At 39.8% G+C, this 18,593-nt stretch overlaps 4 protein-coding genes across 11 annotated transcripts in view; 2 read left to right on the forward strand and 2 right to left on the reverse strand.

Annotated features, from left to right (window-relative positions):
- The window catches only part of fli1rs (Fli-1 proto-oncogene, ETS transcription factor-related sequence), a 16,753-nt gene extending 16,324 nt beyond the window's left edge, over positions 1–429 (reverse strand). For 3 of the 6 annotated variants that reach the window (XM_058647616.1, XM_058647619.1, XM_058647615.1), the window contains exon 1: positions 269–428. In XM_058647616.1, coding sequence (XP_058503599.1) covers positions 269–286 — 18 coding nt within the window. In that variant the 5' untranslated portion in view covers positions 287–428. Of the gene's footprint in view, positions 200–268 lie in introns of those variants that run through there. The other 3 variants (XM_058647621.1, XM_058647617.1, XM_058647618.1) reach the window with 2 other exon arrangements.
- Positions 430–3,516: 3,087 nt separating this feature from the next.
- etsrp (ETS1-related protein) lies at positions 3,517–7,511 on the forward strand. Of its 2 annotated transcripts, none has more exons than XM_058648489.1 (8): positions 3,517–3,617; positions 3,890–3,971; positions 5,468–5,641; positions 5,728–5,802; positions 5,893–6,042; positions 6,133–6,357; positions 6,548–6,666; positions 6,765–7,511. In XM_058648489.1, the coding sequence occupies exons 1-8, from the start codon at positions 3,576–3,578 to the stop codon at positions 7,032–7,034; spliced, it is 1,137 nt and encodes a 378-aa protein (XP_058504472.1). In that variant the 5' UTR covers positions 3,517–3,575; the 3' UTR covers positions 7,035–7,511. The 2 variants fall into 2 exon arrangements, with proteins under 2 accessions (XP_058504472.1, XP_058504473.1); XM_058648490.1 differs by having other exon boundaries at positions 5,501–5,641.
- Positions 7,512–7,513: 2 nt separating this feature from the next.
- Positions 7,514–12,150, reverse strand: LOC131471760 (uncharacterized). 2 transcript variants are annotated; one of them, XM_058648491.1, is made up of 6 exons: positions 11,865–12,150; positions 10,628–10,647; positions 10,183–10,545; positions 9,861–10,051; positions 9,122–9,244; positions 7,514–8,532 (listed from the first exon to the last, which is right to left on the reverse strand). In XM_058648491.1, exons 1-6 carry the CDS (start codon positions 12,112–12,114, stop codon positions 8,466–8,468), a joined length of 1,014 nt encoding a protein of 337 aa, XP_058504474.1. In that variant the 5' UTR covers positions 12,115–12,150; the 3' UTR covers positions 7,514–8,465. The 2 variants fall into 2 exon arrangements, with proteins under 2 accessions (XP_058504474.1, XP_058504475.1); XM_058648492.1 differs by having other exon boundaries at positions 9,113–9,244.
- Positions 11,825–16,616, forward strand: LOC131471762 (apoptosis-associated speck-like protein containing a CARD). The gene is made up of 4 exons (XM_058648493.1): positions 11,825–11,914; positions 14,532–14,807; positions 15,369–15,413; positions 15,577–16,616. The coding sequence occupies exons 2-4, from the start codon at positions 14,561–14,563 to the stop codon at positions 15,834–15,836; spliced, it is 552 nt and encodes a 183-aa protein (XP_058504476.1). The 5' UTR covers positions 11,825–11,914; positions 14,532–14,560; the 3' UTR covers positions 15,837–16,616.
- The last annotated feature ends 1,977 nt before the right edge of the window (positions 16,617–18,593 follow it).

An 18,593-nucleotide genomic window follows, 5' to 3' on the forward strand; every position in this document is an offset into this window, starting at 1 on the left:
GTATCACGGTGTTCGGTTCGGTTCCGTCAACTCGTTTAAACGCAGAATTGTGTGCGCGGGGAAGCGAAAGGTGCGCGTTCGGCGGCGGCCCGTTGGAGTTTAGATGTGAGTGCAAATAAGCAGCGGTTACTTGTGTTATTATAGAACCGACATTCAACCACGAACGGGAAGGAAGAGGAAATTTTGTACAAGAAGGAAAGAGTGGGGAGCTGTGAGTCTCAGTCACTCAGCGCGCGCTCACACACGCAAACGCATCAAAGTCACTCACCTTGATCGTACAGTCCATCACAGCAGATTGTCGCTCATTTAGTCGCTTTTCTTACTCGAAACTCTAATCGACTCTTCTTCTAACCAGCCTTCAATTCATGCACCGCTGCATTGGCTCTATGGCGCAAACCATTGCACTTACACTTTTTTTTTGCTCGCAGACCATAACCGGATGATAAGTCTCTCTCTCTCTCTCTCCCTCTCTCTCTCTCTCTCTCTCGCTCTCTCTCTCTCTCTCTCTCTCTCTCTCTCTCTCTCTAAATTGGGAAGTGAAGTCACACAAACACTCAGCGCGTGAAGCTGCGTCTCATGAAATCAACACTTTCTGTTCAGAAACGAAATGATTGAATATATTCTGATATCATTGATTAATAAAGTACGTTTTGATAACGTGATCTAACTTAATCCCAACATGTCGTTTGAAAATGGAAATTCTTAAACCTCACGAGAATCCACTGTTTACATTAAATCACGACACGACACTTTTCTGCTGGTTTTTATTTAGCAAATAAGTTTCATATCGTTTCAAACAGACACGAGATAATTGTTTGATAAATGAATCACAGGCCGTTTTATTTCTTATTATTTCTACCATTCATGTTTTACACATTCAGGAAATTAAAAATAATTAATATAGAACAGAAAGTAAAAGTATGATTTATGACCAGAATGACTGGTCTACATGAGGATTAAAGAATAGTTTAAATTTAAATGCAGCGCGAGGCCTGATCAGTGCAGGCGCGCGAGGCCTGATCAGTGTAGGCGCGCGAGGCCTGATCAGTGCAGGCGCGCGCGGCCTTCATGAGGCGCACGATCGAACCATCAGAAGATCTTTAGCTTCACAGCTGACAATGTTATAAACTTTATAATAGTTTACTATGGAAATATTCAATCAGTATGTAATAAGAATGAATCAAATAATAATCAGTATTATAGTCGATATTTGGTCGTTAGCGGAGGTTTAGTTGATGTTCCTCTTCTGTTTTGTGTGTGTATGTAAATCTGAAATGTTCACAGCACATTTACGTCTTTTGTTGTTGTTGTTGTTGTTGTTTCACTGCTTTTGTTTTGTTGCGCAAAATAAACAAACCAATCAATATAATATTTGTGTTTATCTCTCCATCAGTTAAATGGATGGAGAGATAAACGGAAGCAGTAATTACACACGTAGAAGAGAAGTAAATACACACTATGTAGTAAAAGACTTTTTAAAAGTTTCACTTCAGTCAAAAGAGAACGTTGGTTAGGCTCGTGCGTGATTGAGGTCACAGCATAAACATTAGATTTTAGTTTAAAAACAGCACATTTATCTTAGTTGTTTGAAATAAAGGTGTGTTGTTGTAGGACCTTCTGTAAATGTGTGTCTACAGTCACAGTGAGTCCACCATTGTTGGTGCAATGTGACTGGACACTGAGTAGACCAGTAGACCAGCAGACCAGTAGACCAGCAGACCAGCAGACCAGTAGACCAGCAGACCAGTAGACCAGCAGACCAGTAGACCAGCAGACCAGTAGACCAGCAGCTGCTGTGTCCTTTTCTGTAGGAACTGTCTCTGCCTTTAGATTCATGTCTTTGTTCGTCATCTGTTCAGTGACTCAATCTTTACAGTAAAGTCAGAACTAACCCTTTAACATCAGCAGACTTTTACTTGTATTTGTACTTGTTTAGGTGAGTTTGTCCATATTTGACTTCATACTTACAGCTTTCTACAAAATCCATACAAACCTGTATTGTACTTGTTATTGTTGTTGTGTAAGGACATAGTAAATGTAGTATTCTGTGGTTTTGTGTTGTTTTTACCTTCCATTGCATCATTGCTGCTAAATAACTGAGCCTTTTGTCATCAGGATCTCACACGTGAACTTTATCCATGTGTTAAAAAGAAATGTCTTGGATTTCTCCAAGTTCAATGAAACAATGATGCTCGCATATCTTTACGTGAGCTTCATGTTTATTTGGCCTTATTTGACACACACACACACACACACACACACACACACACACACACACATACTTGCGCTGTTAGTTGTTGTGAATCACTTGTGTTACTCGAACCTGCTCGTGTCTCAATCACGACTCTCGTCTCTCACCGTCACGCACGATTTCACCCGACTCCACTTTTCCAGATGGTCCCTCGTGTGTGTGTGTGTGTGTGTGTGTGTGTTTGTTTATACTGGGCTCCAGGCTCGGTCTTATCTGCCGCGGCCACTCACGCCGTGATTTCAGACTTTCTTCACTGTTCTTCACGGCCATTGTTTTGTCGACTGGTTTCTAAAGATACTGCTTTTTCTTTTTTGTTTTTTCTTCTTTCTTTTTTCTTCTTTCTTCTTCCACCTCGTTTGAAAGACAGAGCTGTGATTTGTGAAGGCTGCACTTCATCTCCACCCTAACTCTGTGTTGAGTGTTATGAAATACTCTGCTGCCATGTGTTCCTCCATGTTATCAACATACTTCCGCCTTATTGTCCTGATTTAGGGCTGTTTGAGGATGGATGTAGTCAGTTACATGTCAGTCATGACGTCATCTGGTAACTTATTACATTGACGAGAAACCTGACCTGACGGGCTGCTCCTACATCTACATACATGTGTGTATACATATATATATATATATATATATATATATACGACTTAATTACATGTATGATAACTTTGAGGACTCATTATACTGAATACTTTATATTCTCAATATTATGTTGTACATGAATGACTTTCCTTTGGACACTAAACTCTGATGTTTTTCGCCTTCTATTGGACAATGAACATTATTACTAACATGAATGAACTGAACACAAATAAACACAATGAGAATCAGTATCACGAAGCTGTTTGTGACTGACAGCTCCGCAGTGATTGTAAAAACCATCTCTTGTTAAAGTAAAAATGCTGTTGAAGTGACGCGCTTTGTGAAATGTTTCCTGTGCCACTGACTGTCACACAACAGCAGGAAGTTACTGCTCAACCTTGTCCACCGTATTAAAGTCATTTAACTGTTACAAGTGACAGCTGCACCAATTGTCCTTTTATTCAGGGTCCTTTTTTAATTTGAGAGGTTTTTTATGAATGAACGTTTAGTCACGCAAGGTGGTGGTGGTGGTGGGGGGGGGGGGGGGGGGGGGTTGACGGGACGGGGGAGGGAGGTTCTGACGTCAGCTCGAACAAATAAGCTCGAGCTGCTGGTCACGACACAGAGCGGTCACGCGCCCCGCCCTCCCTCCTCTGCGCTTTATAACGGAACCGGTCAGAGTGGAGACTGACCACTGTGTGTGTGCGTGTAAGTCCAGGACAGAGCGCGAGGACAGAGAGTGATGTACTGGGACGCTGTCATCAAAAAAGAGCCGGAAATGAAGGTAAACTTTAACTTATTAAACTTATATACGTATAACTTATTTCTTATCTAATATAATTAATGACGTCATGCATTCAGGCTAAAACTTTTCTAACTGTTCATTAATAGTTTATAAAAAGAATATTATGTTCATGATCATTTCAGCCCTTTGCTTCCAAAGGTCAATAAGGGCCCAGAACTTGTTGATCTGCTTTGATGTTGATCATCAGTAAGAGCTCATACAGCACAGTCAGGGGCACATTTGGCTTTTCTAATATGACTCTTTCAACACAGATGGAAATTTGCCAGCCTGGATATTACACCGAAGACTTCAGGACACAGGAAGTGCCTGCTGGCTTTGACTTTGCATCCTATGGTGAGTTTAAAGAGTCACTTGATTCCATGATACATCTCAAGTTAAACATCATGACCTGTTCTCCCCCTGGTGGCAGAACAAAGTTTACTCTCTCAAAAACAACCCCCCACAAAGTTTTATGCAATGTGTTTCCTCTGCAGCTGAAGGACAGAGGAAATATTTTCACTCAGTGTCTGTCACAGCTTTTCTCTGTGAGACCTTGAAACTGGGGACTGTTGCACACAGGGTGATGGGGTGCTGTGTGTGTGTGTGCGCGCGCGCGTGTGTGTGCGTGTGCGTGCGTGTGTGTGTGTGTGTGTGCGTGTGCGTGTGCATGTGAGTGTGTGTGTGTGTGTGTGTGTGTGTGTGTGTGTGTGAATGGGCTGAGGTAGACAAAGACAGAGAGAAACAGGGTGCTCAGGTTAAAGACACTCTCCATGTTGCACTCCCAGGCCTAATCCTTTCCTCCAGACTTCCTCCTCAAACAGATTTTAGAGTCCGTCCCCCCCCCAACCCCATCCCTCCATCACTACGCTGTCACACACCCTGTGCTGGCGTTTCCTTCTCTCTCTTCCTACCTCTCCCTCCCTTGTTTCCTACTCATAGCTGCCTTCATCCATTGACCAGAACAACCCAGAGGTGATTGAGTGTCTCCTCATTTAACTATAAACAAATGCCTTTTTCTTGTTTGAATTTCCTCCATCAACTTAATAAACTAAACTAACAATTTAACTTTTATACAAGTACTGTGCAAAGGTCTTAGGGCACCATTACATTTGTTGTTGTAGCAATGACTATATAATAATATATATATAATATATATTATATGACTATAATGCTACAATGCTATAATGACTATAATACTACAATGCTATAATGTTATTATTAAAATCTTCTTCTAAAATTCTACTATATGATGCTGACAAATATCTGCTGTGAAAAAGAAAAGGTTTATTACACCAGTGAAAACACATGTGGCTTGAGTTAATCTCATTGACAGGTTGCTAATATATAAGACCAACCTTCAGTCCCATCATTCCTCTCCAGTGATGACAGTCATAAAAGTGCCTGAGACAGTAAATCCACTCTCTTACACAAGTTACCTTGTACAAATACACAAAGACTCTGTGTCCAGGGACTTGAAGATAGTTTGACATGGTGTGGATAAGTGTTTCATTTGTCTCCAAGCAAAACATCCTGCTGCAAGTTCTGTTAAGAGGATTAAAAAAGTAAAAATAATATGTTGAGGGCTTAGTGACATGTAAAAGTGAGAGTTTTTTATTCCCACTCACCTGAATGCACCTGAGCCTCTGTCTTCGCTCTGTCAGTTAACTTTAATTCTATCATGTATATTAAGTCATATCATGTATATTAAGTCATAAATGCCTTCAATATGGAGGGTCAGTGTCAGATCAAGAAAGAAAGAAATACTTTGTCTTGCCTCCATCATCATCATCATCATCATCATTATAAGTGAAACTGACTCCATGTGTGTGTGTGTGTTGTTTGACCTCCAGACTTCCCTGGTGAAGACCTGTCTTTTTTGTTAGAGAGTAAAGCAGACGTGCAGCAGCAGCAGCAGCAGCATCAGCAGCAGCATCAGCAGCAGCAGCAGCAGCAGCAGCAGCAGTATGCTGCAGAGACCAGCTTCCCTAAGCCAACAAAGGCTTCTCATCCGTACAACAGCAAAGGTAAAACATCAGACTCACACCCTGTGCTCACACCTGTTGTGGATGTTTAGGACTTTAATGAAGTTTCTCCTCTGTTTCACCCTCAGTGAGCATCATTGACTCTGCTCTGTTTAACCTGGACTCGTACCATGAGTACAGCTGGTGGGGCTCATATCCACACGGTAAGCCTCTGACTCTGGTCTCACGTATATTTAAGGACCTAAATGACTTCATTTTTCTAACTAACTAACTAACTCTGTTTTGATGAGCAGAGGTCCCAACAGTAGATGAGTCCCAGTGTGGGTACCAGGAGTCTCCACAGACGTACCAGAGCCTGGTGTCTCAGAGCGCACAGTTCAGTCCAGCCATGGAAGACAGCCACAGCCCGTTTTTAAGTGGGAAAACCACCAGCACATTACAAAGTAAGACATTTTCACATTTGCTTCTTAAAAAAGAAAACACTGCTCGTGTCCTGATTGTGTGTCAATGTGTGAATTCTCTCTTGATTCCAGGTGAGATTAATCAGAGCTACTACAACACTGAGGGACAGAGGCATGTGTCTTCCTTCTGGCCTGAATATCCATCTCCAAGCTTCGCTGCTCCTCTACCACAACAGCCCTCGGCTTCCTGCCCCTCTAACTCAGAGCAGTACTGCCCTCGAGTGGCTAAACGCAAAACCACTCAAGCCCAGAGACCAGACAGGGAAGGTCACATGATCGGGATGTCTGCTTATCAAGGTTAGATGATGTCAACTGTGACGTAACTGAACTTTAAAACTGAGAAATGTTGAGCTGCTGAATGAATGAAACATTTCTTCAATAAATGATTAACATAAGTTTACTTGAAAAAAGGTGTTTTGTGTATTATGATGTACTATAATAATTGGTGTATTTACTATTTTTGATTTATTATATTCATTGTATGTAGGTTCTGGTCCAATCCAGCTTTGGCAGTTTCTACTGGAACTGCTTCTGGACTCCACCTGCCGAACCTTCATCTCCTGGACGGGGGACGGCTGGGAGTTCAAGATGTCTGACCCCGCAGAGGCAAGTATTCTTCTGATTGTTTCTGTCTGTCATGTTTTTCTACGCTGCTGAAGTGCAAAGGAGCTTAGTACCAAACATGTGTCCTCTTCATCCCACAGGTGGCCAAGCGCTGGGGCCAGTGCAAAAACAAACCCAAGATGAACTACGAGAAGTTAAGCCGTGGCTTGCGTTACTACTACCACAAGAACATCATCCACAAGACGGCAGGCAAACGCTACGTCTACCGCTTTGTCTGTGACGTGCAGGGCATGCTGGGAAAGACGGCACAGGAGGTCCTGAGAAGTTTAAACGTCCTCCCCACAAACTCCGAGACGTGGCAGTGTCCCGGTGTGTCGGAGAGCAGCAGTGAAACGTGGACATCGCAGTAGGAAGCGGGTGAAGTGAGAATGACCGTTGACGCCGGATCTCACTCAGTCACAGCAGCAGCAGCATGTTTGTAGAAGCTGCATATCAGGGAAAAAGAATCCAAAACTCTTTCATTTACCATGCAATCAGACAACATGTGACTTATTTGAAGTCCTAATCCCAAATACCCGACCCATAAACATGTCATTCCTCATCCCAGAGCTGCACAGGGGCCACGTTCAGCACTAGACTCTTGTCTCAGGCCATATCTTAATTTGATGTGCTTGTGATGAGGAAACGATCTGTAAATAATGTTTATATAAACCACATATGGAGTTTTGTGCATTTATATTTACATAATATATATTTTTTTCTAATACAAAACTCGTGTCTACCTCTGTTGCTATTCAGAAAAACATGAACGAAGACCGTTTCCAGGCCCCACTGTGAAAGTTTCAGCCTGTGTGTTGACTGGTGTAAATAAACTGTATATAAACATAGATCTATGCACTGTTTTATTATGAGTCAAAATGAACAGAAATGGGTTAGGGTTACAGCGTTAATACAGCACAATAATACAATACGAAAAACAGCTGGAATTATCATTAGTATTATTATTATAAAAACAATCATTTTGATTTGGACATGTGAAGATGTCCGGGGGCCAATGGTCACCTTTGGTGGACTTTTTAACAGGAGCTTTTACATACAAATGCACTGTTAGATTAAAATTTTTAAAAAGCAATGTAACCACAGCTAGGCCACGCAGGAGTAAAAAAAGAAAAGAAAAAGAACAATCTGACCGTCACAGGTGAGTATCTAACGTGTGACAAAGCACAACTGCTAACCAGCTGAGCTAATGGGGTTGACACGCAACCAAGAATGTTTGTTTGTCCATATATAATCTATCTATAAATTCCAGGACCGTCTTGCTACGGCACGAGTGCAGTGCCCAGTGCCAGTTTGACATTGTTTGGATAAGATATCATTAAATATATCGGCAAAAGAAGCGCCACTCTATTGTAGCCACTCCCCTCTCACTCACACAGCACTGTGAGTGAAACAAGGCGCCGTGAAGCTGAGACAGATGGGGTGAACGGTCTGTGGTTGGGGTGCCCGTTCACCCCGCTCCCCTCCGGGAGGCGTTACAGGTCTCTGCAGGTTCAGAGGAAGCTTCTTTCCTGCAGCTGTCACTCTACTAAACTCCAGCTCTGCATCACACAAGCTGTCAGCTGAGCGGCTAACTGGTGAGCTAGCGAGCTCACGCAGATAAACCGCAGATTTTGTCTCCAAGTTGAATTAAAACACAGTACGACGTCTAGAAGCTGCACAAACTCCAAAAGTTTCAGAAGTACAAGCAAACAGGGAGGTTCAGAGCGAGAGAGAGACAGACAGAGGGGGAGAGGGGGAGGGAGAGAGAGCGAGAGAGCTTGTCACCATTCATGACAGAAGGTTCATTTGAATTTGAAAGTGCCTCCTTGTGCCTTCTTCAAGGATCTTCTCCACTTCCCATGTAAAGAACTGCAAGGGAGAAAAGAGGAAACACTGGAGTAAGAAAAATACTTACTTATGTGTAACTCTAGTTTTTTAATGCTGAATTCTCGAGGCTTCAACTGTATAACTGAAAATTGTGGATCCAGGACCAACACAGAACATTGATAAACATACATAAAACAGTGAATGCTGATAAAAGTCAGATCATGGTGATTCATTTCAAATATTTAATGCTGTGTCCTGCGACATGTCTTAGGTCAATAATTACACAGTACTGTGTAATTATTGACCTGAAGTTGAAGATAAAATTAGTAATGATTAACCTGTCTCTGCTCTTGTGTACTTTGACAGCAACAACAACAAAACAACAGAAACATGCAAAGTATAATTTTCTTTAAACTTTAAAAGAATTCAAAGACTAGAAACATTGAACTCTGGGTAAAAATTCAGATGATCTGCTGTAAGGTAAACTGTGCAGCAAACAAGCAAGAGCAGATTATGAAATAATGATATAATAATAAGACTTACACACACACACACACACACACACACACACAATGCAGCCAACCCTCTGCAAACTCTCATGTGGAGAATAAAGGTTGTAAACCTTGTTTACCTGGTGCTCTGGGTCGGTTTCCTCCTTCTCTTCTGGTCACGCTTCAAAATGTATTTGATGGCGTCCTCCATCTTGGAAGCTTTTGAACAAGAGGACCTTTCTCCTCTGAGGTACTCCACATAGCTGTGTGAGAAAGAGAGTTCTTACACCAGTGTCGTTAAAGCGGTTAGTGTTGGCATTTCCACATAAAGCTTCCATTTGGTGTATCAATGCACTTGTTCTTCTGTTGGTCTGAAAATGACATGTGGTCAGGTAGAGGCAGCAGAGGTCAGAACCTGGTTTAAGTCAATGGTGCAGTAGTTTCATGCTTATTTAGATCTACATAACACACATATACTCTTCAGCTCTCCTCCTCCTCCTCCTCCTCCTCAGTGTGATTCTTTATCCTGTGCAGTCTAAAGGAGTTGTTGATGGGACAGAGGACTGTAGACAGTGGAGGTAGAGAATCCACCACTAAGGATCACGTCCCCTCAGTCAACCGCAGATGATCTGCTCACCTCACCCACGAGCAGATCCATCTCCTCAGCAGAGACTCGTTCACCAGTGATGACAAACGAAGCTCTGATTGGCCTAAAATGATTCAGACTAACAACCGCTTTACACCAGACACTTCAGACCAAGCACTTCTCTGTAGATTGTTTGAAAGGTACCTACAGAGAGAATATGAAGAATAGCCTGGTAGCTCTCCTGATAGACCAACAGCAGCACTCATGGCACTTCACTTGTGAACTGTTTGTACCTGATCTTGTGCCTGTCCTTTGACTCATACAGGTCCTTCAGTGTCTCATTTTGGTAACGACCAAAGCCAACAAGGGCTTCTCCTTCCTGGCCTGGCTTCTTGGATTTCTCTTCAGCTTCTATAGCACGATGATGAGATCTGACTTCCTTAGAGACCTCAGTGTAGGCAATCGCATATGAAGTCAAGACATCCTTTAAACAAACAAACAATGTTGTTATTGTTAAAGCTCCATCGTGATTGTATGAGGAAGTAGCACAAAGATACATCCACACTACTGTCCTTGTTAGGAAACATGACGTCTGTACATCTCATTTGTCTTTACCTTGTTAGCCATATGTGAGCTCTGTTCCGTCTTGTGCTGTTGCTCGTTCTGGTGTAGTGCTACCAGTCTGACAATATATCTCAGATCATTCTCCAACAGCCATTTGAATGTTTTACCCCTGTACTGGCCAAACTGAATGGAAGACCGACTGAGAACCAGCCTCTTATTGCTCGGGTCCCTGCCCTCAGCGACGACTCGAGCCTTGGCTTCATCCTCCACCTCTTTTGGCGTCTTCATGTCAGGACGTCTGTGAGCTGGAAGATTTCTCAAAGGCCAATTGTCAGCAGAACAACATTTAGCCTCCTGGGAGCGGTTCAGGTCCAGGTCCCCATTAGGAGTTTTACGTAAAACCGGCTCGCCTGTCTAATAAAATGAATGAAAAAAGTCATGTGAGCATCATTTTCAAGATTAAGATTCAAGTTTCACTGTGTGCAGCTGAACTCACATCCACAGGTGCTTTGGAAACTGAAATGAAAGAAATTAGAATGTTGTGTTAAAATATACATTAAATGCTATTCACAGAAAATGAATAAAACATATGAGAAGTATTAAAATGGAATAAAAATTGTCAAATCGGTCACGGCACAACAGAGCCAAAACAAGGGCCAACCAACTGCCATGTTGAACTGTGGTTTGTTCAAGCAAGCCAGATGACGACCATGAAGAAGAGTGGAAGAACCAGATAGAACCAGATAGAACCAGATAGAACCATAATCAGGGCTGACCCGCCCCTTTTTCTTTTCTTTTTTTCTTTTTGTTAACCCGGGGTTGGTTTTTGGTTATAACGTGAAACTATCGTATAGTTTCACGTTAGAACGTGATAGTTTCACGTTAGAACGTGATAGTTTCACGTTATAACGTAATACTGAGCACCCCACTGACAGTGCCCCACGGAAGCGTAACGCTGCCACACATACCGTGGGCCAGTGTATGTGTGGCAGCGTTACCCTGGATTTCCACTGGACGCGGAACGGCCGCGGAACGGCCGCGGAACGGTAGCCGTTGCAAATCGCTTCCATTCTAATCAATGTGAGCATTCCTACCGGCCGCGCTGCGGCGCGGATCAGCAGCGGCCCAGAAGCGGCTCGCCGCGCCGCAGCGCTATCGATAGGAATCAGTTCTATTTTTTCCGTTGCCGCTGCTGAACCTCGTAAATTTCAACGAAGCAGATCGCACAAGACAGGAAGTCCGACACAGTATCAAAGTAAAACACTTCCGCCCCCCTTTCAAAATAAAACACAATACGCAGGTCACAACTTCACCTCAACGTTACGTCATAACCGGTGCTCCCAGGTCAACAGTCATTTGATCCGAGGGTCTCGGAGACAATGGACGACGAGAGACTGATTATGGAAGTGGAGAAATGAAAGAAGCTGTGTTGTTGTTGTTTCCTTTATACACACAGTCTATCGCGGGATCTCGCGTCCGTTCGAGATTATCGCGCGATCTTCCGTGAATACCGCTGGCTCCCAAGGCTCCGCGCCGCTGCCGTAACGCGCCCGGTGGGGATTGACGTTTGGGAGAGGACGAAGCAGAACCGCGCCGCGGCCGTTCCGCGGCCGTTCCGCGTCCAGTGGAAATCCAGGGTCAGGCTTCCGTAAGACCGTCCAGAGCTGAAACGTGACCGCGGTGAGACGAGAACGATCACACATCGTAAAAAGTGTCTTCGCAGCAGAACTCACGCAGCTCATCTGCCACCTGGTTGCAGCCGATGTGCCTCAGTGTTTCCACGGTGAGTGGAAGCGCTCTGTCCGCGGTGAACTTTAAAAGCAGGAGGTTTGTGACGTCCAGAACACCTTTACCCTCCACCTCACGGCGCCGGACCCGCGGCTCCTCCGTACGTTGATGCAAATTGAAAACAAACTTGTTAAAGTAATATTCAGGTAAATGCTCCAATGCCTCAGATATGTACGTGGCTATGACGTCAGCCATGTCTCCTCACTCGCGCCAAAAGTTCGAGAATGATCACGTGAGTCTGCACCACCGAACGACGACTTCCGGTGCCTTCACGTGCTGTTGGAAATTGAAACTTTAGGCATTAGCGAAATATCTCCCCTAACCAAGGACTGCCTCGCCCTGACGCTCGCTCATGCATGTTTAAGATGCATTATAATTAAGATATAAATTACAATTAACTTATATATAGTAACATTGTTACTGTATCAATATCTGCACTGTGTGAAGTCAAGGACTCAAAGATGAAGAAAGCTGTAATTCAATGCCATTTAAACAATATTTATTTTCAGTGCAACTCTGGAGGACTATTTACAATAATAAATAAATAAAAGTAAAAGCAAAGTAAATTGGATATTCAACTGAGAAATATAAATAAGTACTTTCATAACAACAACAATAATATTAACACGTTAAAACAAGACTTGGCTGCATATAAAAATGAACTCTCAAAAAGGGACATGTTGAGATTGTTTTTGGGGGAGACAATTTTGTGTTACCCTTACAATAAGTTTTGGGTTACTTCGCAATGTTTTATATATGTATTATTTATGGCCTTGGAGGGACTTAGACAAAAAATAGGCCTCAGTCGCCCCATTAGGTCAGCTTGTAAGGAGTTACTTTATGCCTTGAAACCGGGGTCCCAATTTCAAAACCCACCTGTGACCTTCTGATTTGGTCTATTATGTTATTTGACTCCACATGTGAAAGAAGGCAGATTTTTAAAAATGTTTCTTCACTCCTGCGTGGCTTAGATTTGGTTACATTGCCATTTAAAAATGATAATTGTGACAATAAAAATGTAATTATTATAAAACAGTTAATTTGTATGTAATATTTACAGTTAGAAAACAGTCTGAGGGAAATCTGCACATTATCAAATCTGGCCCTCGTTAAATAAAAGTTTGGACACCCCTGTAACACGGGGTTACGCGTCTTCCCAGGGACACATTGGCACATAGACGAGTTGAGCCAGTAATGGAACCCTCATACTTCCGGTTGATAGAAGACCCACTCTCCCACTGAGTTTATATATAAGATACACATTAATGCATTCAAAAGCATGAATACATGTAATCTTAACATAACGGTGGCATAGTAAACTACAGTGAGATGATGATAATGATAGCCTACATATCATGTTATTACTAAACAAATGTCATACTTTAACCTGTTCTCATTCTGTGTGACAAAGCAGTGGTTTGTCACACGCTGTTCCACGTGTATATTACACATGTATATTACACGTGTATATTACACATGCATATGACACGTCTATATTACATGTGTATATTACACATGTATATTACACATCTATATTACGTGTATATTACATGTGTATATTACACGTGTATATTACACGTGTATATTACATGTGTATATTACACGTGTATATTACACGTGTATATTACACATCTATATTACACGTGTATAATACACATCTATATTACACATGTATATTACACATCTATATTACACATGTATATTACACATCTATATTACGTGTATATTACACGTGTATATTACACATCTATATTACACGTGTATATTACACATCTATATTACACATGTATATTACACATGTATATTACACATCTATATTACACATGTATATTACACATCTATATTACACGTGTATATTACACATGTATATTACACATCTATATTACACATGTATATTACACATCTATATTACGTGTATATTACACATGTATATTACACATCTATATTACACGTGTATATTACACATCTATATTACATGTGTATATTACACATGTATATTACACATCTATATTACACGTGTATATTACACATGTATATTACACATCTATATTACACATGTATATTACACGTGTATATTACACATCTATATTACACGTGTATTTTACACATGTATATTACACATCTATATTACACATGTTTATTACACATCTATATTAAACATCTATATTACATGTACATGTATATGACACGTGTCTATTATACATGTATATTACACATCTATATTACACACGTATATTACACATCTATATTACACATGTATATTACACGTGTATATTACACATCTATATTACACATGTATATTACACACGTATATTACACATCTATATTACACATGTATATTACACATCTATATTACACACGTATATTACACATCTATATTACACATGTATATTACACATCTATATTACACACATATATTACACATCTATATTACACATGTATATTGTATACATACATCATTGTATAATGAATGTGGCACCGAGTCAATAATCTCAGCCAGCAGCTCATCAAGACGAAGTTCAGCATTTTATTGCAACGTAACGCAGACCTTATTTCCGACAGCACGTGAAGGCAGCATGGTTTTACTTTCTTTTCCTTTCGTTCCCTGACAGCAGCATAAGCGCGAGGTCACTCGGAACTAATGGCTCCTCCCGTCACGATCAAAGAAGCCATTGCGAACATTCTAGAAGACCTGACCGAGCCGAACTTGGAGAAGTTTAAAGAGCGGCTGCTGGACCGCAAGCAGGTCCGGCGCGCGCGGGTGGACCGCAAGAGTTTTTTGGTGGTGGCCGACGTCATGGTCTCTACTTACACCGAGGCCGGGGCACTTCCGGTGGCTGTGGACATTCTGACACAGATTGACTGCAACGAGGAAGCGAAGACACTAAGTACGTCACATTTCTTTACTCACGTTACTGCTGTGAGTAAAGAAATATGAAATGCTATATATTTTATTTTATAGTGTATTTTCAGTGCATTGTCACCAGAGCGTCAACCTGTGTGCAGCTTTACATCAGGCTAAACATATCCAGATATTATTTATAAGCCATATATCCCAGCCTTACAGAAATATTGATTTGATATATATGTGATATATATCATTATCAAATGATGTTTATATATATAAACATATATATATATATATATGTATATATATATATCAATATCATGATAAGATAGGATTTCCCCCCAGCCCTAACTGGACGTACTTTTAGGGCTTCTGAGTTCATCAGGGTCCAGAAGTGGAAGGTTTTAGCGTGGCCAAGTCAATCTCCACACTTAAACTCTATAGAGCGCGCATTTGACCTGCTGAAGAGCAGTAAACCTGCCCTCAGGTCATTTCAGTTTAAAACCCCTCTTTTCAACAGATTTGAATCTATTCAAATGTTCTTCCTTATTTTATTAAGTCATTAATATATCTGTTCAAATTTGTCTTTGTGTCTTTTCAGGGAAGGAAACTGAGGGACTGTCCTCGACACCTGGATCTGGAGGCAGTGAGTTATTTGACTGTTACGTAGACATTTAGAGAAGATGAGTCAAACAAGTTAATGTTTAACATACATCATGAATTAAAATATGAAATAAAGAAGAAATATGATGATGGTGTGAAATAATTGATGATAAAACATCCAACATTGTTCTCTCCTCTTTCTTTAGATAAGCACTTTGTGGACAAACACAGAGTTCAGCTGATCCAGAGAGTGGGCCACATTGAAACAATTCTGGATGAGCTCTTAGATGAAGGTGTTATCCAGCAAGAGCTTTATGATAAGATTAGGTCTCTGAGCATCCCCCAGGAAAAGATGAGGGAGCTCTACTCTACTGGCCTGAAAGCTAGTGAAGCCTGCAAAGACGTCTTCTATAAAATCCTAAAGAAACATGACCCTTATCTCATCAGGGAACTGGAGGGAAAATAATCTATATTTTTAGCTTATCAATTGTGATTTATTTTTGATTTTTATTTTTTTATTAAAAAAAAGAAGACATAATCAGATGATTATTAGGGCTGCGTATCGCCACCAATTTCCTGAAACGATTTGATTCCGATTTAGTTCCGATTTAAATAATGAATTAATACTGTTAATTATACAAAGATTCTTCACAGCTGGCCTATGGAGAATATTTGTGATTACATTAACAACTACTTTAATGTATTTTTTAAGTAAGACGACAAGCACTCGTCGTTGATCACGTGACATTCAGTACCGAGGTAGAACGCATCATAAATGCCATTACCTGTATTTAACAAAATACTAGTGGTATCAAACGATTAAAATATTGATTAACTCGCAATTAATCCCACTTTTCTTATTAATGGCACATTTGTATCTATTCTAAATGTCCCTTGATTTCTTTTTGTCCCATTATTTTTTCTCACTTTAATGTTCTTATCAACATAGAAAAGTGGATGTGCTTGCTTTATTGAGACAATATCTCTGTCACCTGCATACTTGGACTTCTTCCTCTTATTGTGAGAGCCGCACAGTAGTAAGAGAGGCAGTGTGTGAATAAAGAGTCCCGTGGTTTAATGTGTTGTTGCTGTAACGAGCTAATCCGGGCTAAAGGAGCTAGCGGTCTTCGGTGGTCTCCTTACTACGGTTGGGGGTCTGCCAGCTTGGTTGCTAACTCTGCAGACATCATGACTTGGATGGCTGGATTTTCTGTGTTGACATTTGAATAAAAGACTTTGAGATCTCCTGTATGAAATATAACATGTGTAATTTACACTGCAAATATCAAGCTCATACTGTTTATATCTCTATTGTAATCATGTATAATTGTAATAGTCTTAACAGTATTTGCAGGTTGTAAATTAGAATTGAACTTTGAACCATTGTGATGACGTGGACTGACTTCTATACATTTCTTACACGCGCCGTGTTCATCTCTCATCCTCATACAAAGTGTGTATTCTTGACACGATGGTTCCTCTGGAGGGTCTAATGTAAACCCTCCAGAGGAACCATCGTGTCAAGATCTCCCGACACAACGTCAATGACTTCTCTCAGCCCTTCATCCTCTGCTGGCTCAGTCGCCACCGGAAGTAAACGAATATTAAATTAACGTTTGCCCAGTCACATCTCCTCAATTCTCTCTATGAGAGAATTAAATAAAATGTATTTGTATTTTTAACATGGGAAAAGGTTTAATCCACAATCAAGTAGGAATTAACTGGATAACATTTGCCTAAAAGACTTTCCCTGTCCTAAAATATATGTAGGCTAACTGAAATGACCGTGATTCAACAGAACTTTTTATTTCTAAACATGAAGTATTTTATCTATCATCAAATCTTTTATCTTAACAATTTCAAATTAGCAAAGCTGTGTGCAACTTCTCAGAGTCATTTAAAGATTAAAAAAGAGATAAACACTAAATAAAAATAAATAAAGAGCATGTAGTTAATCTTGTTAAGCATGTAGACAATGAGAGCCCTGTCTCAATGTTATAACCTGTGTAACTAAAGGCTAAAAAACTAAAACAAATAATGCAAACAATGACTATTCATATGTATGGAAGTGCATTGCATTCACTTCATTTATTTTTTGGTCTGTTTTTTGGAGTAATTTATTTTTTGGTTAGTTTTTCAGAGTAATTTATTTTTTGGTCTGTTTTCAGAGTAATTTATTTTTTGGTCTGTTTTTCAGAGTAATTTATTTTTTGGTCTGATTTTCGGAGTAATTTATTTTTTGGTCTGTTTTTCGGAGAATTTTTTTTTTGGCTGTTTTTCAGAGTAATTTATTTTTTGGTTAGTTTTTCAGAGTAATTTTTTTTTTCTGTTTTTCAGAGTAATTTTTTTTTGGTCTGTTTTTCAGAGTAATTTATTTTTTGGTCTGTTTTTCGGAGAATTTTTTTTGGTCTGTTTTTCTGAGTAATTTTTTTTTTGGTCTGTTTTTCAGAGTAATTTTTTTTTCTGTTTTTCAGAGTAATTTTTTTTTTGGTCTGTTTTTCAGAGTAATTTTTTTTTGGTCTGTTTTTCGGAGAATTTTTTTTTGGTCTGTTTTTCAGAGTAATTTATTTTTAGGTTAGTTTTTCAGAGTAATTTTTTTTTCTGTTTTTCAGAGTAATTTTTTTTTGGTCTGTTTTTCAGAGTAATTAATTTTTTGGTCTGTTTTTCTGAGAATTTTTTTTGGGTCTGTTTTTCTGAGTAATTTTTTTTTGGTCTGTTTTTCAGAGTAATTTTTTTTTTCTGTTTTTCAGAGTAATTTTTTTTTTCTGTTTTTCAGAGTAATTTTTTTTTGGTCTGTTTTTCAGAGTAATTTTTTTTGGTCTGTTTTTCGGAGAATTTTTTTTGGTCTGTTTTTCAGAGTAATTTATTTTTTGGTTAGTTTTTCAGAGTAATTTTTTTTTTCTGTTTTTCAGAGTAATTTTTTTTTGGTCTGTTTTTCAGAGTAATTTTTTTTTTGGTCTGTTTTTCAGAGTAATTTTTTTTTCTGTTTTTCAGAGTAATTTTTTTTTGGTCTGTTTTTCAGAGTAATTTATTTTTTGGTCTGTTTTTCGGAGAATTGTTTTGGTCTGTTTTTCTGAGTAATTTTTTTTTGGTCTGTTTTTCAGAGTAATTTTTTTTTCTGTTTTTCAGAGTAATTTTTTTTTTGGTCTGTTTTTCAGAGTAATTTTTTTTTTGGTCTGTTTTTCGGAGAATTTTTTTTTGGTCTGTTTTTCAGAGTAATTTA

The sequence above is a fragment of the Solea solea genome, chromosome 13 (assembly GCF_958295425.1).
Source record: "Solea solea chromosome 13, fSolSol10.1, whole genome shotgun sequence".
Taxonomy (NCBI): Eukaryota; Metazoa; Chordata; class Actinopteri; order Pleuronectiformes; family Soleidae; genus Solea; species Solea solea.